General features: G+C 39.9%; 3 protein-coding genes across 6 annotated transcripts; all 3 read left to right on the plus strand.

Annotated features, from left to right (window-relative positions):
* The first annotated feature begins 370 nt into the window (after nucleotides 1-370).
* Nucleotides 371-4,797, plus strand: LOC134631798 (interleukin-17 receptor A). Its single transcript, XM_063480353.1, has 11 exons — nucleotides 371-469; nucleotides 591-612; nucleotides 1,057-1,191; nucleotides 1,330-1,454; nucleotides 1,550-1,670; nucleotides 2,903-2,950; nucleotides 3,053-3,210; nucleotides 3,307-3,381; nucleotides 3,480-3,549; nucleotides 3,689-3,784; nucleotides 3,869-4,797. The coding sequence occupies exons 1-11, from the start codon at nucleotides 371-373 to the stop codon at nucleotides 4,795-4,797; spliced, it is 1,878 nt and encodes a 625-aa protein (XP_063336423.1).
* Nucleotides 4,798-5,990: 1,193 nt separating this feature from the next.
* Nucleotides 5,991-14,721, plus strand: zgc:136858 (uncharacterized protein LOC678543 homolog). 3 transcript variants are annotated; one of them, XM_063479363.1, is made up of 19 exons: nucleotides 5,991-6,086; nucleotides 7,798-7,892; nucleotides 7,986-8,100; nucleotides 8,193-8,367; nucleotides 8,452-8,563; nucleotides 8,927-9,033; nucleotides 9,218-9,344; nucleotides 9,538-9,658; nucleotides 9,819-9,904; nucleotides 10,086-10,225; nucleotides 10,319-10,378; nucleotides 10,469-10,532; nucleotides 10,621-10,715; nucleotides 10,816-10,944; nucleotides 13,310-13,424; nucleotides 13,511-13,648; nucleotides 13,787-13,953; nucleotides 14,038-14,120; nucleotides 14,323-14,721. In XM_063479363.1, the coding sequence occupies exons 2-19, from the start codon at nucleotides 7,814-7,816 to the stop codon at nucleotides 14,516-14,518; spliced, it is 2,109 nt and encodes a 702-aa protein (XP_063335433.1). In that variant the 5' UTR covers nucleotides 5,991-6,086; nucleotides 7,798-7,813; the 3' UTR covers nucleotides 14,519-14,721. The 3 variants fall into 3 exon arrangements, with proteins under 3 accessions (XP_063335433.1, XP_063335434.1, XP_063335432.1); XM_063479364.1 differs by having other exon boundaries at nucleotides 10,663-10,715; XM_063479362.1 differs by having other exon boundaries at nucleotides 10,086-10,378.
* A 900-nt stretch (nucleotides 14,722-15,621) lies between these two features.
* Nucleotides 15,622-25,111, plus strand: cnot4a (CCR4-NOT transcription complex, subunit 4a). 2 transcript variants are annotated; one of them, XM_063479365.1, is made up of 13 exons: nucleotides 15,622-15,843; nucleotides 17,655-17,877; nucleotides 18,085-18,282; nucleotides 18,566-18,652; nucleotides 18,780-18,881; nucleotides 19,114-19,239; nucleotides 19,323-19,447; nucleotides 19,537-19,743; nucleotides 19,858-19,915; nucleotides 20,044-20,299; nucleotides 20,656-21,153; nucleotides 21,394-21,627; nucleotides 22,609-25,111. In XM_063479365.1, the coding sequence occupies exons 2-13, from the start codon at nucleotides 17,704-17,706 to the stop codon at nucleotides 22,935-22,937; spliced, it is 2,394 nt and encodes a 797-aa protein (XP_063335435.1). In that variant the 5' UTR covers nucleotides 15,622-15,843; nucleotides 17,655-17,703; the 3' UTR covers nucleotides 22,938-25,111. The 2 variants fall into 2 exon arrangements, with proteins under 2 accessions (XP_063335435.1, XP_063335436.1); XM_063479366.1 differs by having other exon boundaries at nucleotides 17,680-17,877.
* Nucleotides 25,112-26,000: the final 889 nt, after the last annotated feature.

Raw genomic sequence — 26,000 nt, forward strand, 5'->3', positions numbered from 1 at the left:
CATTTCCTAATTGTAAATTTGGCCACTGCTGCCTCCTAGTGACTGTTTGATGTTTTAATATTTTTGTTGTTGTTGTTATTAATCTATAGCATTCAAAAACCCTGCACTATCTAATTTACAAGCAGCTTGTGACATTAAAAAAAAGTGTCGTGCATTAGAATGGAAACTACGACATACCGCTTCCTGTTTAGATGGCGATGTCTGATAAAACTGAAGAAAATCCTTGCTAAACTCACACCACAGATAGCGTTCGCTGTCTTTGTGCATGTTTTCAAGTGGGGATCTTTATTGTATTCATTTATCTTTCTCATTTTCTCCGTTGCTTTTAAAGCTTTTCCAAATTGAGCTACAGGATCGGATCTACACCAGCATGAGCCACTTTCTTTTTTTCTGTTTCTGTTTGAGTGCTGGACTCACAAACTCGTCTGGTCTTAGGATGCTGGACAACCAACTGGACTGCAAAAAGCCAGTGAGAATTTTATGCTACATAACAATTTAAGCAGTCTGATTAAAGTTAGAGGTTGGGGATTTATAATCTTCATGAACTTATCCTGTTTGGTTTTGCATTTTTTTTTGTCTTATCTTTGCAGGGCCTTAACAACTGCACAATTAGTAAGTATATTATCTATCAGACCAGTTGAATAAAGTTGACATACTGCTGTATAAATGAGGAAGAGTTCAACCATATATATTTGAATAATAAAATTGAATAAAGTGCTGAAAGCATCATATTACTGGTATGCCAAGCAGTAAAATACATGCTACTTAAATAAATGGTGGAAAGATTGCTTTCTTTGCTGTACATTTACATATTACCTTTTATCTTGTTAATTATTGTCAAGGCTTAATAGAATCTTATCTAAAAATCATCCATAAAATGTTGCACAGTAGAACGTAAACTATTTTTTAAAAGGAAGAAAACTATGAGGAAGTAAAATGTATGTATTTTAAAATTATACTTAAGGTAAAGGAGAGTAAATATGCTATATATTCCACCACTGCACTCATCAGTGAAATATATTTTAGCATCATAATAAAGAAATCCCTCGATGTTAGATAACTGCTCAGATGAACAGAAAGTACCTAATACAGAAGCTCCTACTGGCCCAGATTCGGTGGATTTGAAACTCTGGAAGGGCAAACATGAGCTTGTTCCTGTTTTGAATGTGACATGGAAAATACATATTGACTGTAAGTAAAGTTAATATTAATATATTTACTGTAGTTCACATTTTTTGAATATGTCAAGAGAAAAATGAAAACCTATTAGTGCTTCATTTAAAGGCGAATAGAAAATGAAATATTAAAAATGGCTTTTTCTGTTCACAGCATCCATATGGGCGCTTAAAGGATCTCAAATTAATATTGTGGATCAAACTACAAATCAAAGTCTTTGTGTGCAATTAAGTTACACATTTAAACACAGTACAAAATTGCACAACCAAAACCATAAGGTAGGAGAAATAATTGATTCCGTAACCTTTACTTAACTATTACACATTCAATGAGAAGTTTAAATATGCATGATTTTTTCTTTTTTCTTTATTAGTGGACATTTTCTTTGGATGAAGTTGAGGTAGACTTTGGCCACACATACATGGTGACTGTTTTTAATTTGCCAGAACCTGAGAATGGAGATAACAGGAAAAGGAAGTCAATTGCCATTCCAGGTAAGTTACCACCAGATCTAGATGAACCGGAGAAGAAGACCTTTTTCAGACTCACATGTCACATAATGCTTGTCCACGCCAGTCAATTTTTTAAGATGTTTGGTAATTGTAATAATTTAAAGGACGAAACCTGCTTACTGTTGCTGTGTGGTTTGTGGACAGGAGTTGCAGCTGCAGATCATTGAGCTTTGGTTGAGGTTTGCACTTTGACTGGGCCATTGCAAGTCCTTGATTACTTCCCTTTCCACCCATTATGTTATATATTAGCTGCATTGTCCTATTGGATGATTAACTTTGAGCCAAGCTCTAGCAGATGGCCTCATGTTTGACTCTAGAGTACTTTGACATACAGAGGAGTTCATGTTTGACTCAGTGACTGCAAGGTGCCCACGTCCTGTGCCTGCAAAACAAGCACCATTTTTTTTTTACAGTCAGTGTGAAGTGTTTGTGCTGATATGTTGTGCAAACATGACGCTCTGCATTATGGACAAAACATCTGTCTGAAGGTCATTGTTCCAGAAGTCTTGTGGGTTTTTTTTTTTTCAAATGCCACTTTACAACCCTAAGCTGTGTTGCTGTGTTCTTTTTAGAAAGAAGAGGCTTTCCAAACAGGGCACACTAGTTCAGTCCTGTTTTTTCTAAATGTGCCATTATGTACTTTAACATTTAACAGACTAACTGAGGCCTGTAGAGTGTGAGATATAGCTCTTGGGTTTTCTCTAAGCATTGAGCATTTGACCTTTTGCTGAATTTCCTAGGGCATTGACTGCTGGGAAGATTATGGAACATCTAAATGTTGCAAACAAGCAAGATGCCAAAACGTATACTTTTATAGACGTTGTCACGCTTGCTGATGGTCAGTTAATCAAATGCATTTGATCAGCATTACCTGGCTGCTGCCTACCATCTTAAATCATAAGGATGCAATAAGGGAGTACTCGGTTTTCTCACAGAACTGTAGCTCATTTTAATCCAGGTGTAAGCACAATATGAGCTAATGTGGAAGTTACAGCCACAAAATGTTGCAATCAATACCATTAAACAGTAAGAAGAACAAGAATTAATGAAACAGTAATTATAATAACAGTAATTAAAATAATAATCAATAATACGAAATCAACAGGCTCCCTGATGATTCTTCTGTAGTCTGAATCACTTTTGCAGCTGTAATTTCCATGTTTGACTTTAATATGTCCTGGTTCCCTTCTTACATCATCTACTATGATTCCTAGGATGTGATGACAAAACAATCCAACAGGTCCGATTGTGTCTGGAAAACGGTAAATTTCACATTCTTTGCTCCTCTTGAATTTTAAATATTTTAGTATTCATTTAGACCCAGAACACTGAAACATGTTCTTTTTCTTCTTCTTTCATTTCAGGCAGCCTGTGGAATCATAGCATGCGGACTGAAGTGTTGACTAATGGTAACATCAAAATGTTGTCCATTGTTGTAACATTTAAGGCTTCACAGTATTCAGAGAAATACAGAGTTTCCGTCCTGAACAGTGGCATCCTTTGCTCCAAGAATGTCTCAAAGGTAGTTCTACTTAAACTCGCCACCTTTTTATATCAGTCATGACAGGAGTAATTGTGACATGACTTTGTTTTCTTTTAATTCCCCGTAAATAACAAGGAAAACGCAACGACTGTGAACGTGACATTTGAGTTTGAGCGGTGGCAACTCAGGCAGTGTGAAATATCAGTAATGGTGAGTTAACTTAGTGTACCAATCTTAACAGTTAGTGAAATAATTTTCCATATAGAGATAATACGTCAAGAGCTCATTCTACTCTGCTTGCCTTGAAGGTCCAACCATTTTTTAGGCAATGCCAAAATAATTGTTGGAGCCCCAAGAAAACAATTGATTACTGCCAGTGTAAGTGCAATTTTTACCAATCATATTGTAGGTAACAGAAGTTTTACAACATGACTATAGGTTAATGTAATTCATTTTTCGTATGTTTAGTTATATAAATTTTTTTAAAATATGTAAGTATGAGTTTCTTTCTTTTTAGATTATCCAACAAGGACTTATCTTATAAAGGCCGCTGTTGGACTGCTGTTAATTAGTATTTGTCTGGCTTGTTTACTCTGGAGAGCATCTCATAAAGGTTTGTCTTCTTATAAACATGCACTGTATCAAACCGAAGCTTGAATAGATAAATAGTTAATTTGTGATTTTCTTTATTTCTCAGATCCTTTGGACACATCTTCACCTACTGCCAGAGACCAACCACAAGTTTTGCAAGTCAAAGAGAGAAAGAGTGTCCTCATCATCCACTCCCTCGATCACCCTTTATACAAAAATATTGTTCTCAAGCTTTGTGCCTTCCTGATGAACAAATGTGGTACGGAGGTGGTCCTGGATTTGCTGGATTCCAGTAGACTGGGAGTGCTTGGAAAGATCCAGTGGTTGGACTGGCACAAAGAGCAAATCGAGAAATCCTCTGCTAAGATACTAATCCTGTGCTCACGAGGCGTACAAGCCAAGTGGAGAGCCATGTGTGGTGACAAACAGGTTTTCATGAGAGAAGACGCTTGTTCATCTGTAGGTGACATGCTCACACCGTCCCTCAGCCTCTTGGTTCCTCATTTTATCCGATCTGCATCGTACAAAAAGTACATTGTCGCTTACTTTGATGGCATTTCTTCAGAAGAAGACGTTCCTTCGCCTTTCAACATTACAGTACGATACAAGCTGATGAAGCAGTTCGAGGAGGTCTTTTTCAGAATCCTGGACGTAGAAAAACATGAACCAGGCATTGTGAAGCAAGTTGAAGGGCTTTCAGAAGACACTTACCATCTGTGTCCTTCAGGTAGAGCCTTGCATGATGCTATAGAGGCTTTCCGTGCATACCAGCTGAAGCATCCATGCTGGTTTGAAGAGGAGCTACTGGAAAGCTCAGAATTGGAGTTTGAGGAGACTTCATATGTAATCTATAAAAACCCTCCCATATACCCAAACTTTAAAACAGATTATGTTCTTCACCCAGTCCAAGTTATCAGTCATCACGTGCAGACAAATGACGACTTCACCACAGATGAAACAAAACTTTATCTGTCAGAAAATCTTCAAATGTTCTCTTCAGTGCACTTCCACCCACTAATTGTTCAGAACTCGTGACTGTCCTTCTATCCATTTTCTTAACCTCGTATCCAACTTACGGTGGCAGAGGGGCTGGAGTCTATCCCAGCTAACACTGACTGCAAGGCAGGTACATGTGAAATGTAACTAGTTCTCAGAACTTAAAAAAATTATGGAATCTCATTGTCTTAGAAAAACTAAGTTAAGTTTAGATGACTAAAGTAGGGCAACTTATTCATTGTAAATACTCCTACGTTCCAGTCCATCATGGTGACAACACAGAGAAACTGACAACCACAAACTCTTATATTTACATCTATGACCAAGTTAGTATCACCAGTTAACCCAGCAAGAATGTATTTAGGCTATAGTACAAAACAAAAGCACCCAGAGGACACCCACACAGGCACAGGCAGAGCATGCAAGGTTCACACGAAAGGGCCTTCCTACTGAATCTTCATGCTGCGACCTTTTAGTGCTAACCACTGTACCACAATGTAGTTCATTTAACAAGTTAAATAGAATAGCATCAAGACCTTCTTATACTTGTGATAACCATGTCTTTATATGTACACGGGAGACCAGAAACTAAGTAATACATGTATCATTCCGCTACAAACCATAAAAACTGTATTTTTACAAGGACATTTTTGTACATTTATTTAAAAATATTCTTATTTACTGTGTGTTGTACTATATTGTGCATGATCTGCTTGCTCTTTGTTCTGTGTGGTTTTGCATTAATTTGATTTGCCAGGAGACAGTAACAGAGAAGGTTAAACTATTGAAATGTGCTGTTGATGCTTGTGGGCTGTGTAAACATTGTTAACAGGGTCAAAGTTCAACCTTGTGGGCAAAGCTTGTAGCATTTTTGTTGCAGTGGAGAAGGTAAGACCCAAACTTTTTTGTATATATTAGACCTTTTTCTCATTTTGAAAGTTTTTGATCGAGACAGGTCTATAAATGTATTCAGTTTTAAGTATTATGTGTTTTTTTCTGTCTCTCTCAGCAGTATTTCTTTACTCTCTTTTGGATTGAAGGGAGTCTTTCACATTACCATGCTGGAAGTAATAAATGGCCTTTTTCCTTATTTATTTATTTATTTATGTAGAAAAATACTCACAGTGTGCTAGTGTCAGTGCCCCCCCCCCCCCCAAAAAAAAAAAAAAAAAAAATTGGGTCAGGGTGCTGGGAATTTATCCCAACTTTCTGGTGCACAGAATGTCTCACAATGACTGTGCAGGCATTGTGCCCTGCTTTGGCAGAAAACACACTGTAGGGTACAATAAATTTGGGAGGCTAAACAGTTTTTCCTTCAAAAACACAAGGTAAAGTTTATTGCTTTTAATTTATAGACACAGAAAATTAGAGTTTGATTTTTTCTGTAGTCCCTTTTTAATGTTAATGTTTGCATTTTGTGTTAAAGAACCATGAAATCTAAACTAAATGCTGTGTGTGTAACGCTTGATTCAACAGCAAGAACGTGTCTTTCTCAACTTTGAAGCAGCTTTCTCTTGTAATCTCTTTCTTGTTTCGATAAGTTGACATTAAATATTTTCAGTATTGTGCAACAGTCTTGCTGACTTTTTTTCTGTTGTCTGTCAAGATGATTCCACACTGTTTCAATAATGTTGAGGTCTGAGCTCAGGGGAGTCCAGTCCATGACATATAGTTTTCAGCTGTGTTTTTCTATCCAAGTATGCTTTTACTGCATTGTCAATGTGTTTAATGCTGAGAAATGAAGCCAGTGCCAAACAGACGCTTTCCACTTTCAACTTTGCCAAGATTCCCAACTGGCTTAAATGCAGCTCCAAACCATGACAGAGTTTCTATTGTATTCTATAGATGGCTGTAGAAACTCACTGTTGTACCTGTCTCTTAACATACTAATGATGTTTAGAACTAGAAACTGTAGCCATCACTCCATAAGGTTTTTGCCACTTATTTGCAGTCCAAGTTTTTTGTAATTTGGCATACTTCAGCCTTCCTCACTGTTTCACTGCCTTTAAAACGGCTCCTTGACAGCCACCCTTTCACTGTGACCATTTCTAATGAGGCTTCTGCAAACAGTAGATGGATCAAATGAAGGGCCAGAAGCAGCTCTTACTTTATGATGGAGTTTGTCACATGGACGGGTTGACAATCATGGGGGAAGAGAACATACAGGAGAGGGTTCGTCACACATTCTTGGGAAACAGTACATTTGCATAATGACCGGAATCAGAACCACTTATTAACAATGGGAATCAATTTTGGGGGATTTCCTTGCCTGGATGATTGCACATGCATCAAGACCAGTGTTCAGAGTGATGATTGAGGTTGTGTGCTTTACTAACCTGACACTACAAATCAAAAATCCAGCTACAGATGTCCAAGTTCAGGCCCAAGCTACACAGTTAGACTGGTTGGTAAAATGGTGTTAAAGACTTAACTGAAGTCCAGAAAGAGCAATATGAGATGGATATCTCCAAGTGCAGGGCGATGTAAAGAGTGATACTGATGGGCTCCTCTACTGACCTGTTTGCATGATATGTGAACTAATGTTGATTTAGTGTGGCAGGGATGGCATGTCAAAGCATTGTGCTATGAAAACTGCTTCATGGCAACATTTTTGGGCAAATATACAACTTTATGCCTGTCAAACTGTTTTCTTTGACATTTATTGTATATTCAACTAAAGAAATTGGTATAATTTATGTGTTTTTGTGATAGTAAAGCACATTGATAGTAACAATGTGCCCAAAGATATAATTTACAATTATTTCTTTGCTAACACTGGTTCAACCCTTGAATTAGATCCTTTTTAATTTTTTTTTTTATGTTTGACCTTAACAAACTAAAGAGAATCTGGCTTCATAGATGTAAAATATTTTTTAAAAAATGATAGGTGGCTAACGACTTTTGTGCAGCTCTGTAGTACAAATGTTATTTTAACTATCTAACTAAAAAGCACCTGCCATCTTGATTTACGCAAGTTGATCAGAAGAAGAGGATCACCAGATACAACTTCATTGACATTAAAATCATTCATGCTCTCAGGGTTGACCCAAACAAAATGAGGATACTGAGGCAAGTCTCTGCTCTTGTACTAAGAAGAGAAATAACAACATGCCAGAGGACAATGCTCAAAAAGGGTAAATGCACTGTATCACTGACATTAAAAGCTATAATGTTAACACGGTTTATAACCAGTTTATGGAAATAATGATGATTACCTCTTCTTTCAGATTGCCTCCTCAGAATTCACCCATCTGTGTCACAGGCAATGGCAGAAAACAAACCCGTGGTTGCCCTTGAAAGCACAATTATCACACACGGCATGCCTTACCCACATAACCTGAGGTACCAAAAATGACCTTCAATTACCAACAAACTCGGGTACCAGAAGGTAATATTTGTTTTAAGATTAAATGATGAGTTGGAGTGTTATACAGGACAGCAAAGGAGGTGGAGGCTATTGTACGAGCTGAAGGAGCCACTCCCGCCACGGTTGGCGTCATCAGTGGGGAAGTCCATGTTGGACTGTCGTCCGAGGAGCTTGACCACCTCGCCCAGAGCAAGATCTCCCTGAAAGTGTCACGGCGTGATCTGCCCTACGTCATTAGCAAAGTGAGTCTTTGACACTTTGATCACACTCTAAATGAAATACTGCCAGAGTGTCATCCACTTATTAGATGTATGTTGTTTTCTCAGGGACTCTCTGGAGGAACAACAGTGTCAGCCACCATGATAGCAGCACACAGAGCTGGGATTCCTGTTTTTGTCACTGGGGGTATTGGAGGAGTTCACAGAGATGGAGAGAACAGTGAGCTGAGTCCCACATTTTTGAAAAATACCTTTTACACATTTTCATATCATTTCACAAAGAGCTGTGCTTGGAGTAAACAAAATATGTTGTCAGGTGGGCAAATTTTACATTTCTGTTAATTTTGCCACAAAGGAAGGAACAAAGATGGTGCTGTGCACACGGTTGGTAAAGAAAAGACACATCTGGTTACAGTTGTTTAAGGTCTGGTGGAAGGATGTCACAACAGAAGGTCGCTTACTGTCCTGAGATTTTATGTAAACGTGAAGGAGTTAGATAACTTCAAAAGTCTCTTTATGTGAAAACTGTATTTAAGTAAAAGCTTAAAATGAGTTTCCTCTGATTAGATTAATAATCTCCCAGGTCTGGATATCAGTGCGGATCTCACAGAACTTGGTAGGACTCCCATCACTGTCGTCTCTGCTGGGGTCAAGTCCATTCTGGACATCGGTCGCACCCTGGAGTTCCTTGTAAGAAAACTTTACACCCCCGCCCCCCCCCCGCCCCCCCCCCCAATCTAGTGTGGCAGGCTTAATAAAGTGGTGCATATTTCAGTATGAAGAGCAAATATGTATTAGTAATCAGTGTATTATAATCCTTAACCTGTATGAATTCATCTAAAATTTATATAAAATGGATTCTCTCTATAAACAGGAGACACAGGGTGTCTGTGTAGCCACTTATGGACAGTCAAAGAACTTTCCAGCCTTCTTCTCTCCACAAAGTGGATTCAGGTCTGCATGCCATGTCTCCAACCCTGAGGAGGCTGCAAAACTTATTGGTATATCACAATTTTTTGCCATAATAAACACTGATAGAGCACTCACAGGTTAAAATTCAGTACTAGTTACTATCTCATTTTCCCTCACATTTTAGCAAATAGAATGTTAGACACACACTGTACAGCAACTTCGGGTTGTTATTTTTTGTATGATATTTATTTTATTGTTTTGGGGTTTTGTTTGGTCACTCAGCAAGCTCTTTGTCCCTGGGACTCCAAAGTGGCGTCCTGTTAGCTGTGCCCATCCCAGAGGAGCACGCAGCATCTGGACAGCAGATTGAAGATGCCATAAAAGTTGCAGTGGCAGAGGCAAGGTACGGAAAATCTGTTTTCAATTTTCTCTCAGGAGCCAACTTTGGATTTGAAATGTGGCCACTTTATGATACCTGATGCGCCAGGTATCATAAAGTCACTGATTAATATCATTGATATCAGTATTAGCATCATTTTCTGTTCTCTCTTTGAACTCTCAAGGGCTGAAGGTGTCATGGGAAAAGATGTGACGCCATTCATCCTTCAAAAAGTCAGTGCCCTGACTCAAGGGAAGTCCCTTCAGGCCAGTATCCTTTCAAAAGTCTGACTCATCAAAAAATTATGCAGTAAACATGATTGTATCAAACACTTTGGTAAAAAAAGAGAGAGAGTACGAAGATGATTGACTGGCATGACAATGTTACTGTTGGAGACTTTTGGCCTACAGTGTATGAGAACTAATGTGTCCTTAACGTGTCCTGTTTCAAGACATTGCTCTCATTCATAACAATGCAAAAGTTGGCAGTCAAATAGCCTGTGCTCTGTCAAAGCAGATGAATGACAGAGGATTAAAACGTCAAACTTCTCCAAAAGCGTCAAAATTTCCATCCAATTCGGATTCCAATATTGTGAGTATAAACACATATTTTTTTTCAAATTCTAAAATAGTGAAAGTCAAACAGTCATACATAACAGTGCATGAAATGACTATTCTGTTGCAGGTCGTGATAGGAGGAATAAATGTTGATTTTATCGCCAAGGGAAAAACAAAAGCACTTAAAGTAAGCTTCATTTACGACATGGAATCAGCCACAATAGTGCAGAGGAGGTGAACCAGACTGACTTCTGAGAACTCCCGTTATCTCTTTCAGTTTGGACAAACTAACCCAGGAAGTGTCTGTCAATCATTTGGTGGTGTAGGAAGAAACATCGCTGGTTGGTTTTTTTTTATCTGATTATGTTTTACATCATGAACATAGTTTCGTGAGTTTCGTGAGTGATTTCTCTGAATGTTCCCTTAAAGACTCTCTAAGCAGATTAGGCCAAAAACCCCTGTTCATTTCAGCTACTGGAGCTGATTCAAACAGTGATGCAGTGTTAAACTACTGCAAACATATGGTATGTGAACACTGGTGTTTAGTCCATACCATGCACGGTTAAAATCTTATTTAAAGATGAAAAAAATATATTTGTTTTTTCCTCTTCAACTTTTTGTAAGAACACAAGTGGTGTGGCCAGGCTCAAAGAGCACAGCACTGCAACCTACTGCGCTGTCATCACTGAGAGTGGAGAGCTGAGTCTCGGTTTGGGAGACATGGATATTCATCAGCAAATCACAGAGCACTATGTAAGTGACACCAGACACTGTTCATGCTAAGAGACATAAAGCATAAAGGGATGAAAATTGCACATATAGAATCCTCAGTCAAATGTGATAGATCTACTTTAAACAGATGAAGGCTGTCCCCCTGAAAGACACTTTAAAAAGCTTTTTTCCACACACATTATACTTCTTTTTTTTAATGCACAAATTAGCACAACACTCTGTTCTATGCATTTTATCTACCTCACATCCATTGACTATTTAGAGCCTCCAATTAACTTAACTGTGAGCGGTAGCCAGAGTAACCAGAGTGAGCCCACACAGGGTCAAGGGGAACATGGAAACCCCCCAAAGAAGGGTTGAGCAAGTCAGGAGATTCACACCCAAACTCTTCTTGCTGTGTGGTGTCAGATTAGGACACTCTTGCAAAAGACATTTTTAATCTCAAGAGTCATGCTAAAAGGTTAATAATCCAAATACATTTTCTTATAGATGACTTTGAGTGCCTCGCTATAACGCGGTCACCTTTTGCGGCCTCGCTGTTTTGCATGCTTTTTTTTCTTTTCTTTCTTTTTTTTTTTTTTTTTTACAGCGCATTGTGTTCTGCGACCTGATCGGCTGTAGACCATTGTCAATCTCCTTGGTGCCATGTCTCCTGTACAGTACAGAATGCATTGAGCTTGTCAAATTTACATAAATCTTCGATAGCTAGCAGTGTGACTCTGAAGTGCTGTACTGTATGTTTGTAAGATTTCTCCCCAACAAACACAACAATGTTTTGCATTGCCAAAGGCACCTGTGGTAGCACCCTAAAGGCAGAGGAAGATGCTACCGCACAAAAAGTTGGGCTTCTGGACATGCTAAAGGAAGGTAGAAGTTACCGTATTTTTCAGACCATAAGGCACACCGGATTATAAGGCGCATTAGGCAAAACAAATTTCACCTATTGCGGGTTATTTTTAGAACGTAACTCCCGCGATAAACGAGGGACCACAGTACACAAATTAAAAAAAAATTACATATGATAAAGGATCTAAAGGTAAGGACATTTATTAAGACAAAAACAGAACTGCACTGTGTTTGTGCCTTATTATGGAAGAACTCCACATTCATTTCTAATGTACTTGCTAACATTTGTGGTGGCAATACTCATATTAGCTTTCTGGCTTTGTATGTTTTCAGACAAGCTAGCTTCTGACATGATTAAAGCGTACATTTTAAGATGACCTCAGACCAACTAAGAACGTTTTACAGACATAGTACACAAAAACACTTGCAACAGAGGCAAAGTTATCCAAGTATACAGGAACTGTATATACAGGAACTGTATACTTGGCTGAGCACATTACTGCCCTGTAAAACAGGAGAAATAATGCAGAGGAAACACGCTGCATTTGGCCTGGTCAGTCTTGCCAGAACTATGTGCACAACTCAGTCCTCAGGTACTCTACTGCCATCTACTGTCCAAAGTGATATGCATTCATTTGCGACACAAAACTTGGAGGACTTCTTGAACCTTATCATACCAGTAAACAAAGTGAAGCATCCATGATTGCCTACATATTTAACAAGACTTGATTCACAATTTTGACCACATATTTGTGTGGGTCACAAAGGCTATAGTAACACAAATAATCAGTGGTTACAGCCAATATATGCAGAAGAGCATCTCTGAATAATATGGAGCAGCAGACGACCACATCAGGCTCCAGTCCTATCAGCTAAGAACAGGAAACTGAAGCTAACGTTTGCACAGGCTCACTTAAATTGGACAGCAGGAGGTTGGAAAAAATTTGCTTGGTCTGATAAGTCTCGATTTCTGGTGGTGATTTGGGGCCAGCATTTGAAATAAGCAACATCAAACCACTGAATGATCATGCCTTGTATCAATGGCTCAGACTGCTAAGATATTTTCTCAGCTTCTTCCAGCAGGTCGCCACGCCGTGTCACAAAGCTCAAATTATCTCAAACTGGTTTCTTGAACATGACAGTGAATTCACTCTACTCAAATGACCTCCACAGTCACCAGTTGTCAGTCCAATAGAGAACCTTTGTGATGTGGAGAAACAAAAGCTTCTCATTATGTACAGCCAACAAATCTTCATCAGCTGTTGAATTTACGAATTAAGGCAGTTCTGAAGGCAAATGGGCCCAACCCCGTAGCAACAGTTACCTAATAAAATGCTTGGTTAGTGTATTTGGGTTTTGGACAGTTTTGGACAGGTATATTTTCTTAATTTGCTGACTGATTTATTAAATTTATGAAATCATTGATTTACATTTTGCTATTGTTTTCCCTGAGCCCCTGTGAAGAACCTCTGGTTTTACAAAATGCTAAATACGCTGTACTTACCATTTCAATATTCTGTCACTGAATAATTTTTTGCAGGTGTCACAATTCAAGACGCAGCTTTCATCAGCCACACTCGTGTGTCTCGATGGTAACATTCCCACCTCAACCATCAACTATGTTTGTTGTTTTGCTGAAAAGCACAACATAAATGGTAAGCAATGGAAAGACATGATTCTGAAAAATCTCAAAAACGTGCTTTTATTGATTGTAACACTAAGATTTCCATGCGTATCGCAGTTTGGTATGAACCAACTGACTCAGAAAAGGCTTGTAAGCCTTTCCTTTCAGATGCCTGGAAGTCTTTGTCCTATTCATCTCCAAACCTGGCAGAGCTGTGCACCATGAATAAAACACTGGGTGTCAAAACACCTGAAGGTAAACTATGTTACTCCTCTTTTATCAGCGAAAGCCATCGAAAAACAAACTCACACCCTCTGCTGTTGATGTTAGAGCTCTTATCAAAAATGCAAATACTCTGACGGAAGCTGAGGATGTGGTTTTGTATTGCGGCAGTGCTGCCGAGCACACTCGACGAGACGCTCAGTGTTGCTGTGGCTCTCTCGCGCCCTCTTCTGGAGCATCTTCACTGCCTGGTGGTGACTCTAGGGGCTAATGGTGTGTTGCTGTGTGGAGAGTATGATGAAGGCACTGTCAACTTGCAGCCAAGAAAAAAGAAGAAGGTAAGGACGGTCTTCATGCCAGCTGATAATGATTTGCTCTGACAGTAGTGGTGAAAATGGCTTTTTTCCTGCTTCTGTTTGCAGAAGAGGCAGCTTTGTGGTCTCCACTACCCAGCACTTGCTGTGACCCCAGAGGAGATAATGAATGTGTCGGGAGCTGGAGATAGGTGCTAAAAATTTGCTTGACCTACTTCATCCATCTTGTTCTTATTTGACTTTCATTTCCTGTGTTTCTTCTGCTGCAGTTTTATCCACTTTTCAATTTCCATGACCTCTTTCTCTCCCCATCTCGCTGGCATTCTTTCACTGAGTCACAAAATGATGGTGAAACACTCACACAAAAGACTCTCATCTCCCCTTTGTTTCCAGTCTTGCAGGTGCCTTAATGGCAGGGATTCTCCTGGGGAAAGACACAGACAGCTGTGTTCGGATGGGACTCTTGGCTGCAAGGACATCTCTGGCATCCCCACACCCCATCGCTCCAATGCTCACTTTAGATGCTGTAAACCCCAACAAAGTCCACACTCAGACCTGGCCCAAACCAAGCCTTGTGTGGATTGATTAAAAAATAGTAAAAAATAGTGTTAGCTTTTCAATATTCTTATAGAAACTGTGTGTATTGTGACTGAGGAAACTATAAAGAACAAAAGAAAAAAAAATTGAATTCTAATTTTCCTTGATTTTTAATGTTCTGTAATAATTGTATCTTGCAAAATATGTCAAGCAGTTTTGTTAATTTTATACAGCCATATGATAACCAAATTCAATAAACAGATTATAAAAATTATGAATTCAAGGGCATTCTGGTGCTTTGATTTCTAAAGAATGACACAGTCAGTGGCTTGCAGTTGAATAATTACTATGATGATTTTGTGAAAGGCACTAAATACAAAAGAATCTATAAAAAACATTACATTAGGGACAGACGGAAAGCAAGTTATTATGAACCAGTGTTTTATATAAATATTTTCTATTTATGTTTTAATTATGTTTACATAATAACATATAAAAACAAGATTCTATAATGTTGGATGGGTAAGAGATTCCTTTATATTTTTGTGTCACAGCAACTATATATTAAATAAAATCTGTAAAAAAAAAAAAAAAAAAAAAAGCTTAAATAATCAGAATCAGAATCTTTAATGACATTGTACGAGTGAAACATTGAACAACGAAATTGAGTTGCAATTATCTCAGTGCAAAAGAAGACATAGATAGATAGATAGATAGATAGATAGATAGATAGATAGATAGATAGATAGATAGATAGATAGATAGATAGAAAATCTGAAATGTAAATACATTATTACAAAATATCTTAAAATGAAAAATACACATAATGAGCTAAAGAAAAAATAGTGTAGAAAATAAAATAATGGCGAAAAGTAACACAAAATCTAAGTGTAGTGCAAAGGAATGATATGTAAAAAGTTGAATATAACTAACATAGTAATGACGGCTGATTTAAAATATATGCATTTTGAATTTAGAAAATAATGGCAAACTAAATTTCTGCATAAGTGCGTTGCAGTAGGAACTACATTCCTCTTGAACGTAATGGAACGATGGGAAAATGTAAAAACTACATCTCCCTGAAAGCATCAGCCCATCTGCGCAGACTCAGTGGCACTGAATACTTGCCCCACTCCCTCCTCCCTACTATAATGCTAGCTAAGATGGTGGTTTGAGCGTAAATTGTCTCCACAATACCAAGAAAAGAAAGGGGCAAAACATCTTTATAGCCTTTTAATTACAACAGAACAACACAACTACTGGTATCTTACGTGACCCTCTATAGATATTTTGACATTTCAGATACATTGGCTCGCAGTCCCCGCCCAATTTAGTGTGACTCCCTTGGAGAGGAATCCTAAGCTAAATACGGACAGGGTAAGTAACGCTAACGTTAGCCAAGCTGCTAGCTGTGCTAGCCAGCTTCCATTCTGTCTCAATAAATGGAGGACAATTATGTCTGTTGCGATTTTACTGACTGACTGTAAAGTTTTCTCACTCTTCCTGAATTTCTGCCCAGCTAATCTTAATGTCGTTTGAGCAATGACAGTTGTTTATAGTGCCAACAACTTGTTCCCAGTTCAGTGTTAGCTTATGTAAGGCCTCGTCGTCAGCTCAACTCCAAACCCTCGTACACTCTGATAATGTAGCCTGCTAACTACGGGTTAGCTTAAGCAAGCTGTCACTTTTTATATAGGGGGGGCACCATAACGTTATGTCATACGTTTTTTTTTTAAACTACGAACGTCAATATTGGGGAACGTCTCATATCCACATGCATTATATTTGTGATTAATATCGCGGTTGTCACGGAATACTTGGTCTCAATCAGACCGGCGTCTTTTGCCAGTTCGCGGCTAATGTTAGCTTAGCCCGTGGTTAGTCAAATAACATCTGTCATAACGTACGATCCAGGAGACTAAGCAGCTAAAGTTACCAGCTTGGCCAACACGATTTGTTCACGACTTTAGTGGGGATGTCTGCGAGTGAAAACGCAAAACGGCGATAGCCGTGTACGTGTAGGTTTATTTGCGAAAATGCTGCCCGGCATTGGATGTCTATAGTCTTTTAGGTTTTTATCGAGCTCTCGATGGGCTCGTCTGCTGGCAGCGGTGTTGTCACGTAGAAAACAGGCTGGTGTTTAAATGCCAACAACAGGCGATTCATTCGTAAATAAACCTATTTTATTGTATTTGTCTTTAACGTCGACCATGACGTGTCAGCCCAAGAAAGATACCACAACATCCGCATTATCACTTTGCGACCATTAGTTCTGTTTTTTTTAAGGATTGGGTTGATACGTACACCCATTTGGCTTATTTTAGACCTAGCTAGCAAAACCAGTGCCGCCCAATGAAAAGACCTCAACAGAATGCAACAAATCTTCCATCTGTGGAGGCCAGAATGACCCGTTATTATTCAAGCCTTTTCGTGGTCATCTGTAGAGGTGTTACCGATGATTGTTTCTCTTTGCGATGTAGCACACTCAGATATATTTAACTGTTATTGAGGACTAAAGAAAACGGTCGGATATATTCATTTAGGACCGTTTGAAATTGTATTGAGACACAAATGTGTCAATTGTTGACACCTTTTTCTTAATCTTTGATGTGTCACTTAAATATTACAGCTCTGTGTGTAGCACAATGATTTTCAGCTGTATTACTAGTGAAGCACTGAAATCCTGAGCTGATACAATGTATGAAATAACAGTTTGGCCCATAGCTGATGCTGATAGGGGTGGGTGTGTTGTTGTTTTCATTTATACCCCCCCCCCCCCCTTTTTTTTGGCTTTTTTTTTTTTTTAACAAAAGAAGCAAAAAATCTTGACCAGATTGTTTTAAAAATCTTCAGGTAGTCAACAGTGATGTTTAACTATTATAGTGGTGCTCCTCTACTTTGTGCTATCATTTGATTAAAAAACTTTGTTTTAAAATGCTGGGTGATCTTAAGTAACTGGTTTGGCATTCAAAAAAATAGCATTTAAAAATGCAATTAAAAGTATTTTGGCGTGTTCACTGATATATTGTCACGTTGGAAGTTCAATCGAAAGGGCTATACCCTTCTGCTGTTAAGCATCTGCACTGACAACAAGTTCAGTCATCCTAAATAAATTGTAAAATATATTGCTTGTTATATTTAGTCAGTTCTGTGTGGAGCTCTTATACTCTTCATTTATGTTTTGGTAGCCCTGTGCTCTGTGATCCGCTTCAGTACTCAGCCTTGCTGCGCCATAGGATGTCCCACAGCCCTGAAATGAAGGACGACCCCATGGAGTGCCCTCTGTGCATGGAGCCGCTGGAGATTGATGACGTCAACTTCTTCCCCTGCACCTGTGGCTACCAGATCTGCCGCTTCTGTTGGCACCGCATCCGTACAGATGAGAACGGCCTCTGCCCCGCATGCAGAAAGGTGAAATGGATATAGATGCCATTAAACTCATTAAACAGGAGGATGATTTGTCTGTGGTTGGCTCAGCAGTCTTGTTGGAGGAGACATCATGTAATTAGAATTACACAGGTGTAACTTGTGTGTAACCATGCCTTAAATTAGTAATTTTTTTTCCTTTGAATGGGAGATATTTCTGTTTGTAACGCAGTTCTTTGTGTTTTTGTGTAGCCTTATCCAGAGGACCCTGCTGTGTACAAGCCTCTGTCACAGGAGGAGATCCAAAGGATAAAGAATGAAAAGAAGCAGAAACAGAATGAGAAGAAGCAAAAGGTGACAGAAAACCGCAAGCATCTGGCCAGTGTCAGAGTGGTCCAGAGAAATCTGGTGTTTGTGGTGGGGCTCTCGCAGCGACTCGCTGACCCAGAGGTGAGTGTAATGCTGACATTACACTTCAGCTACCTGTGACAGGAGCGTTGAAACTTATGGTATTCAGTTTGATGCAGCTAAGGAAGTGGCTGTGTCACTGTAGATTTGGGCTTGACAGATGCAGTGAAGTTTAAATGTACTTTGTTGGAGAATGATCTTTATGTATATTTAAACGTTTTTACCTGCAGCTTCCTCCTGATTCATGATTCTGTTGAATATTCAGTTTGAAAGAGCTCAGTATGCCCAACACTTTGTCACAAGTGTTGCTGTGTTTTACCCACAGGTCTTAAAACGGCCGGAGTATTTTGGGAGGTTTGGGAAAATCCATAAAGTGGTCATCAACAATAGCACATCTTACGCAGGTTCACAGGTGAGGAGGGTGGATTAGGTTAAAACAGCAATTTAATAATGAAAATCCTCTTTCATAGCTACAGTGAGCTCATAAAAGTATGCAACCGCATCAGTTGCATGTTTGTTTACCTGTTTTGTTTTTTTAGGGGCCTAGTGCCAGCGCTTATGTCACTTACATCCGCTCTGAAGATGCTCTAAGAGCAATACAGTGTGTGAACAATGTGGTTGTTGATGGCAGAACACTCAAGGTGAGAAGTTGACACAAAGATCTTTGTTAATTTTTAGTGATTTTAGTAGTCTTTTAAAGTGCACAAAAATTAGTCATTTTATTCTCCATTTTCTTTTCTGCTTCTAGCTATTTAACCCAAACATCATTGTAAACAATGTAGATTACACAGAGAAGATAAAGAATTCTTTGAAAAGAATTAGTATGAATTTCTATGTAAAATTTTCTTCTTCTTCTATTTCTTTCTTTTGCAGGCTTCTTTAGGCACAACAAAATACTGCAGTTACTTCCTCAAAAGTATGCAGTGTCCCAAACCTGATTGTATGTACCTACATGAGTTGGGGGATGAAGCAGCTAGCTTTACTAAAGAGGAGATGCAGGTACACTTTTTTTCCTCTTCCCACAATGAGAGTCAGTTGTGGTTTGAAGCACCTTTTTGACTCATGTTATGTTGTTTCTTCAGGCAGGAAAACATCAAGAGTATGAGCAAAAACTCCTCCAAGACCTCTATAAAATTAACCCTAGCTTTCTACAACCTCCAGCTTGTGGAACAGAAAAGTCAAAGAGTAAATCCAACTCCACACAGAGGTTGGTTTTTATTAATATTTAGATTTGTTGTATTTTTATTATTTACTCACAGTGCAGCGGAGGCTAATTTCTGTCCTGCTTTGTAACAGAACCAACAGTAGCAATGGTAAAGATGGGTGGCCGACGCTGTCAGGGCATAACAAACTGTCCAACGGGCTTTCAGAAGACCGCAAGTCTCCTCCACTGCTAGACTATCTAGACCAAGAAGCTATTACTTCAGATGGGCTAGAAACAGAGCTGGGTCCAGGCCAGCGTACTGCCTTGTCCCCCTTCTCCTCTAACTGTGACAGTAACAGGTACATGGGTTTTTCCTCAGGAAAAGGACTTGCATGTTATTGAATAAAGCAATTGTGTATTTATTTTGCAATGACCTTTTTTTGTCTGCCTATATATAAATTTTCTACCTGCAGTCCCAGTGACAAACCTCCAGAGTCTATCGGCATGGTAAATGGCGAGACTTTACAACAGGTAATACAGCATTAACCAACCTCTGTGGTTCTTTTGTTTAAATATAAATCTGAGTATGAATCAGCAGTAATAAGGACAACTTCACACTTTTCTTCTTTGTTTTTTTTTCTTTTCTTTTTTTAATAAAGATACCCACAAGTGACTCGCCCTCCCCTCCCCCGGGTTTAACTAAGCCCAGCCTGGTAGTGCCCATCAGCATGTCAGACATCACAGCCCGTTCGCCCTTTGAGGGTGCTGCAGCTGAGTCCCAGTCACTCTTTTCAGACAACAGTAACTTCAGACATCCAAACCCCCTCCCTGCTGGTCTGCCACCCTTCCCCAGCTCCCCTCGCGGCAGTTCCGACTGGCCTATGACCCCTGAACCACAGAGCCTCTTCACATCAGGTAGAATAACACCGTGTTTAATCTAGCTGTCAAACATTTTGATTACCTCCATCTGCTGTATTCTGAATTTTCTGTTGAAAAATGTTCTGTTTTCTAAACACTGAGCCCATATAACTAATGCAGGTAATGTAAATAATAAGCAGCAAAATGCTTAGGCACAAGTTGCACTTAAATTTTATTGTATCTAATACCTATTCAAGCTCAAATGTATAAGATTATAATAAAAAGGGGAAGTTTGTTTAATTTGCATGTAAGGAAATTTCAAAGCTATTGCAGGTGTAATCTTTATCATCTAAGTTTATCAGGTAGTCCAAGTTTTGTGTCTCCTATAACCTCTGTGTTTCCTCTCCCTGCAGACACAATACCAGTGTCGTCCTCCACAGACTGGCAGGCGGCCTTTGGCTTTGGCTCGTCCAGCAAACAGCAGGATGACGACCTGGGCTTTGATCCTTTCGATGTGACTCGCAAGGCTTTGGCCGACCTGATAGAGAAGGAGTTGTCAGTACAGGATCAGAGCCCTTCATCCCCAGGGCCCCTCACCCAGGGGAGCAACCATGGACCCAGCCTGCCACCCTCCAACCCTAACCCCAGCGCTTCCCATCACTTCCCCAGTGGCCTCCCACGTGTCCCACAGCACCACAGAACCATCTACAGCTCCTTCAGTTTCCCCAGCACTCACAACAGCCAGGCCAGTCAGCAGCAGCCAGCTGCTAGACACCCCTGGTTGGGCGTGCCCACACGGAATAACCTCACACACTTGAACCACTCAGCCAGTGCTGCCTCACACAGTAATTTCCTGGACCTGAATTTGCCGCCTCAGCACAACACAGGGCTGGGAGGGATCCCCATCTCAGGTACCAAACCCGTGGGTCACTTTGGCACCTTTCTGTGTCACATTGCAGTAGTGCATGTTAAAACAGAGAATAGACAAGCTATTTAATTTCACAGCACATGTGTGCTGCGGCATGGCATTATGATACTTGTTTTGATTAGCTTGTATTGATTTTTTTTTTTTTTTGCTGGCAGATGCAGTTTTGTACTTAACCACAAAAACACCTGAGGAGCTGACATGTCTGTTTACTTCTCTCTTGCAGAAAACAGCAGCTCTATAGACGGCTTAAATGTGAAAGAGTGGCAGGATGGTCTCAGGGCTCTTCTGCCCAACATCAATATCAACTTTGGGGGCCTCCCAAATTCCTCGTCCTCTTCCTCCTCCTCATCCTCCAACAGTGTTAACCACATTGGTGGGCCAGCTGGACCAGCAGGCATGTCGCACAGCCTGAGCTGGGACGGCACAGGCAGTTGGATGGACCCCGCTATTATTACAGGTTGGCAATTAGTTCACAGCAGATCTTTTATGAAGCAAAAATCCAAAATAACTGGTTTGGGCTTTTGTTTGTTTGAAATTATTGTTTAGTCCTAGAAGATTGGTCTGTAAAAACATCAGCACTATTAGTGAAATTACTTGATATTTAATATTTAACATGATAAAGGCTGACACGTTTAAGCAAGTTTAAAACTGGGTGCATACAAATCATGGATGAGTTATTAGATTCTTGTTTTGTTTTGTCTTTCGTGGTAATGGAAATCAAGTTGTTATTATCTTTCGCCAAGTCATAATTGTAGGCAGTCATTTTCCATCTGGTCTGGTGGTGAGGATGAGTAGTTTGGTATGACGTTTGATTTGAATGTCAAATATATCCTGGGAAATTTCATCAGCGTATTTAGCAGAATAATAGCAAGGAAAGAGCACCATAAATATTTTACAGGCATCAAAATGCTTCCTCATTTTCACTATCGTAGAAGTGGGTAAAAACAACTGGCACAATGTGGGCATTTATGACATTTTTGAGCAGAGGGAGGAGCGCAAGTGACAAGCTCACACAAGACTAACCCTGGAGTTCTGAAATTTTTACAGTTTTGGATGACAAAATGAAGAAAGGATGAAGAATTTAATTTTTTAGCATAAAGCATAAATGTGTGCCAGCTATTATGACTGATAACAGAAAAGACAAAAAACATTTTAAAGTGTTTTTTAAACTGATTTAGTGTCTTAACTACATGATTAAGAAAAGCCTTTCAAATGAAGTTGCATAACTTTTCCATTTTGATGTGTCATATAAGCAATATATTGTTATATCGAATAGAAATGATGAGTAAAGTCACCAATGACAGCACTACTCTAAATGTTTCAACAAAGCAGCTGATCACAAAAATCCCAAATATCATTGTCTTTATGTCAGATTTGTGTTGTGGGTTTTTTTTGCCATCACTCATCTCTTGTCCTCCCTCTCTGTAACCCCCCGCAGGCATCCCAGCCTCAGCCGGCAACAGTTTAGACTGCCTCCAGGACGATAACCCACCACACTGGCTTAAATCCCTGCAGGCACTCACAGAGATGGACGGCCCTGCCAGCTCAGCGATGCCCACTCCCCAGCCCCTCCACAGCAGCCTCCTCGATGCCCACATCCCTCTTCACCACAGAGCCGCCGCCGGCTGGGCTCCCTACCTTCCCCCTCCCACAGCCAACCCCGCCAGTCAGTTCCACTCCCCTCCCCCAGGCTTCCAGACCGCCTTCAGACCCCCGGGACAGCCCTCCACAGAGCTGCTACAGAGTGCCGCTGTGGACCGCCACTGAACACAGACTACAGCAGACACCCATCCATTGCCCCACTACCACTTTATACCCACTCATCTTGTACCCTCCCCCCTCCCCCTCCCAATGCAATACACACCAATCTGCAGAGTATGAAAAATTAACAAAGTAACAAACATGCTTTCATCTTTTTTCTCTTCGTCCTTCCTTTTTGTCCACTCTGAAGGCATTTTATTTTGTTTTTGTTTGTGGCACACAAGTTATCAGTACCTTTTTGTCTGCTGCCATCACCACTCCTTAGACCTAGTTCTGGGTGTAACATGGGATTCATTATGTAGCTTACTGTTAACGGAGAGCACAAGAATCAATATAGGATCGAGCACCCAGTGGTGACATGAGAGTTAACTCCACAAACTGGCAAATAAACAAATTAGCTGATGTGAGGTCTTTTTATTTTAAAAGTAACTAATGATTAAGCATGAACAGCATTTGTGTTTTTGAAAGTTGAAGTCTTGATTAGTTTTCGAGGAATGAACCAAGCTGTGAATCTGCTCTTTGAAGCTTTGCCCCAAAGACCCTCATCCTCCCCAGTTTAACAGGAGTCTGTGAAACGGTTAATTCTTACAGTTGTGTCGAGAATAAGGAGAGATGATAGAGGGAAGCCCTTTTCAGACATGGGGTTCGTGACATCACCTCTTTCAAAGGGAGTTGTCATTCAGACTTGAGTCACTTTTATATTTATGTTTATTCAGACAAATAAGGGAAGGGAGACAACAAAAAGAAAAGACTTGCTGCTTTGGTGGCAAAAAATATTGTCAGCATCTCCTACCGTACCCTGCTTCTTACACACAGGCATCGTGACAGATCTGTCTTTGGAAATAGGCAAATCACATCAAAGAGGAGTGTAGTAATCACATTGTGAATGAGAAAAGGAGTCGATTAGATAAAATATCATTGTGTACATGTAATTGCTGTTTAGAGCCGCCTCCTAGTGAATCATCATCGTGTGCGTGCCTATCCGCCAACATGCCTGCGTGCAATCAAACTTCACATTGATTTGTAAATGCCGTCAAGTCCAGCCAAACAAGACGGTGATTGAAATACAGAAAAAGTGACCATCTAGACGTTTAGCTGATGTGTAAGATTAACAAAAAGAAGCGCATGTCTGAAGGGGGCTGGAGAGAAGAGGGGTTGGTCTTAGCTTTTTGTTGAGTGGGTTTAAAAATGAATAAATAAAACAAAACCTCAAAAACAAAAAAAGAAGCTGAGAATTGGTTAGTAAAGGTCAAGATGCAGATGAGACAGGGGAGTTGAGGGCACAGGCTATGCATGGGCTCCCTGTTAGGTAAGGACACAAATGGCCTGCTTTGAGAGGCCACTTGGCTCACATTCTCTTTAGTTGAGGGGAACTCCCATTGGCCCCATCCTGCTGGAGGGAAAATTTTGCTGAACCTCTGTATCAGAGGATAGAGCATCGCCTAACCGCAGGGAGCCAGGGCTTTGGGAGATCGTGGCACACATCCTGAGCACTAGGGTTAGACTCACAGTGCCACTGTGTGGTACCTACAATAGCTAGCCCTAACATGGACAGCCACCACTTAGTAAGGACAATGACTAGATGGATGAGGATATGTCGAATACTAACGAGGGTAATAAAGGGGTTAACAGGTCCCTTTGTTTGACCCACGAGGGCTTAAACGAGGCCTTAAAATGGACAGATGAGAGAGAGAGAGAGAGAGGAGCTTGAGCGATAGGAAGGAGAGCATCAGGACTGCTGAAAAATATGCAATATTGTACGTGACTTTGACAACTGTATTTGATCATGTGTCACAAAGGAAGGTGCCGCAAGACAATACCAAGTACTGTAGTAGTGATTTAAGGAGCCTTTAGGATTTAAAATCAACCTCTCTGACCACCGCCTTTTTTTCTTTTTGAAGTCTTAATTCTGATCTGTGTTCGCTCTCTCTACCGCTCTCTTCTCTCTCTATCTTGCTCTGTCTCTCTTATCCCCATCCTCCCCCCCTGCTGTTCTCTATTTAACAGTATTCACAAAATGAACAAAGTCATCCAGGAGAAACCAACACAGAGTCATACAATGGGTTTTAACATGATGTTGCAAGGAAAAAATAAAACGACAAATTTGAGGCGCTTAAAGGAAGTGAACTGTCCTCTGCAGGTCTGGAAAAATGAACCTTAAATAAAACTAAAAACTCTGAGCTGGTGTTTGTCTGCTGTTGTCTTCTCATCACTGCCTTTCTGTATAAAATACAAATCCCAGGAAGCTCGCTTTTAAGTTGCTCCTCTATTATTCCAAATTCTTCCACTGGGGGGCAGATCACTTTTTGTCAGCTAGGAAGCTCTGCAGTCAAACTTCAGCTGAGCACACAAGGTGACACAGAACGACACCGACTACAGTTTTTCAAATACACCGCATTTCCACCACTAAGCGTTTTCAGTGATTGGATATAGGCAGAGTACTGATGGGCATGGTCCTTGGTCAGATTTCTTTGAATGCAACATCTTTTCAGTGCAGCACTGCTGCCAGGAGCAGAGCATGTGTGCGTATCACTGTCCTTTAGTTTGCAGCTCTGCACTCTCCCCGGCCAATGCAGCAGTAGATACCTGCTGCAGCGAGGTCTCTTCTTTTTTTCTGTCCTGCAGGACTTCTGACAGACACGGGGAGGAGCACAGTTATTACTCTTTACAGTGTTTCCACTATTTCTGCAGTCAGTTAACTGAATCTGATGCCTCCAATATGCTGTTTAACTCTGAATATTGTTTCTATGGGAGATTAATTACACATACATGACCTGAAGGTCTCAATTAGAACCAGAAGTAAACGTTTTTATTTGGCAGTTTAAGCTGTTAAAATTAGTTATAACTGTCATAGTTTAAAGTCTTTCAAGCTCGCTATCCTTCTGCAGCATGTACAATAACATTTCAAGTTCAACAATATCATATCAATATCACAATATCATTTTCAAGTTTTTTATGAAGACTGTCCAGATTCAAATGCAATAGTAGGTATGAGAATGTTTTAATAATAAATAAAATAATAATATGAAAATATTAAATCCTTAATATCCAGAAATAAGCATCATAATA

The sequence above is a fragment of the Pelmatolapia mariae genome, linkage group LG7 (genome assembly GCF_036321145.2).
Source record: "Pelmatolapia mariae isolate MD_Pm_ZW linkage group LG7, Pm_UMD_F_2, whole genome shotgun sequence".
Lineage (NCBI taxonomy): Eukaryota > Metazoa > Chordata > Actinopteri > Cichliformes > Cichlidae > Pelmatolapia > Pelmatolapia mariae.

What these genes read in the sequence shown, in the direction of transcription:
- LOC134631798 (XM_063480353.1), top strand. Translation starts at nt 371, where the DNA reads ATGAGCCACTTTCTTTTTTTCTGTTTCTGTTTGAGTGCTGGACTCACA. An exon ending in AACTGGACTGCAAAAAGCCA is followed by an intron (nt 470 to 590) that starts GTGAGAATTTTA and finishes TTATCTTTGCAG; the next exon opens with GGCCTTAACAACTGCACAAT. An exon ending in TGCACAACCAAAACCATAAG is followed by an intron (nt 1,455 to 1,549) that starts GTAGGAGAAATA and finishes TTTCTTTATTAG; the next exon opens with TGGACATTTTCTTTGGATGA.
- zgc:136858 (XM_063479362.1), top strand. Translation starts at nt 7,814, where the DNA reads ATGAGGATACTGAGGCAAGTCTCTGCTCTTGTACTAAGAAGAGAAATA. An exon ending in TGAAAAGCACAACATAAATG is followed by an intron (nt 13,425 to 13,510) that starts GTAAGCAATGGA and finishes TGCGTATCGCAG; the next exon opens with TTTGGTATGAACCAACTGAC. An exon ending in AGCCAAGAAAAAAGAAGAAG is followed by an intron (nt 13,954 to 14,037) that starts GTAAGGACGGTC and finishes TTCTGTTTGCAG; the next exon opens with AAGAGGCAGCTTTGTGGTCT.
- cnot4a (XM_063479365.1), top strand. Translation starts at nt 17,704, where the DNA reads ATGTCCCACAGCCCTGAAATGAAGGACGACCCCATGGAGTGCCCTCTG. An exon ending in ACAGAGCCTCTTCACATCAG is followed by an intron (nt 20,300 to 20,655) that starts GTAGAATAACAC and finishes CTCTCCCTGCAG; the next exon opens with ACACAATACCAGTGTCGTCC. An exon ending in GGACCCCGCTATTATTACAG is followed by an intron (nt 21,628 to 22,608) that starts GTTGGCAATTAG and finishes AACCCCCCGCAG; the next exon opens with GCATCCCAGCCTCAGCCGGC.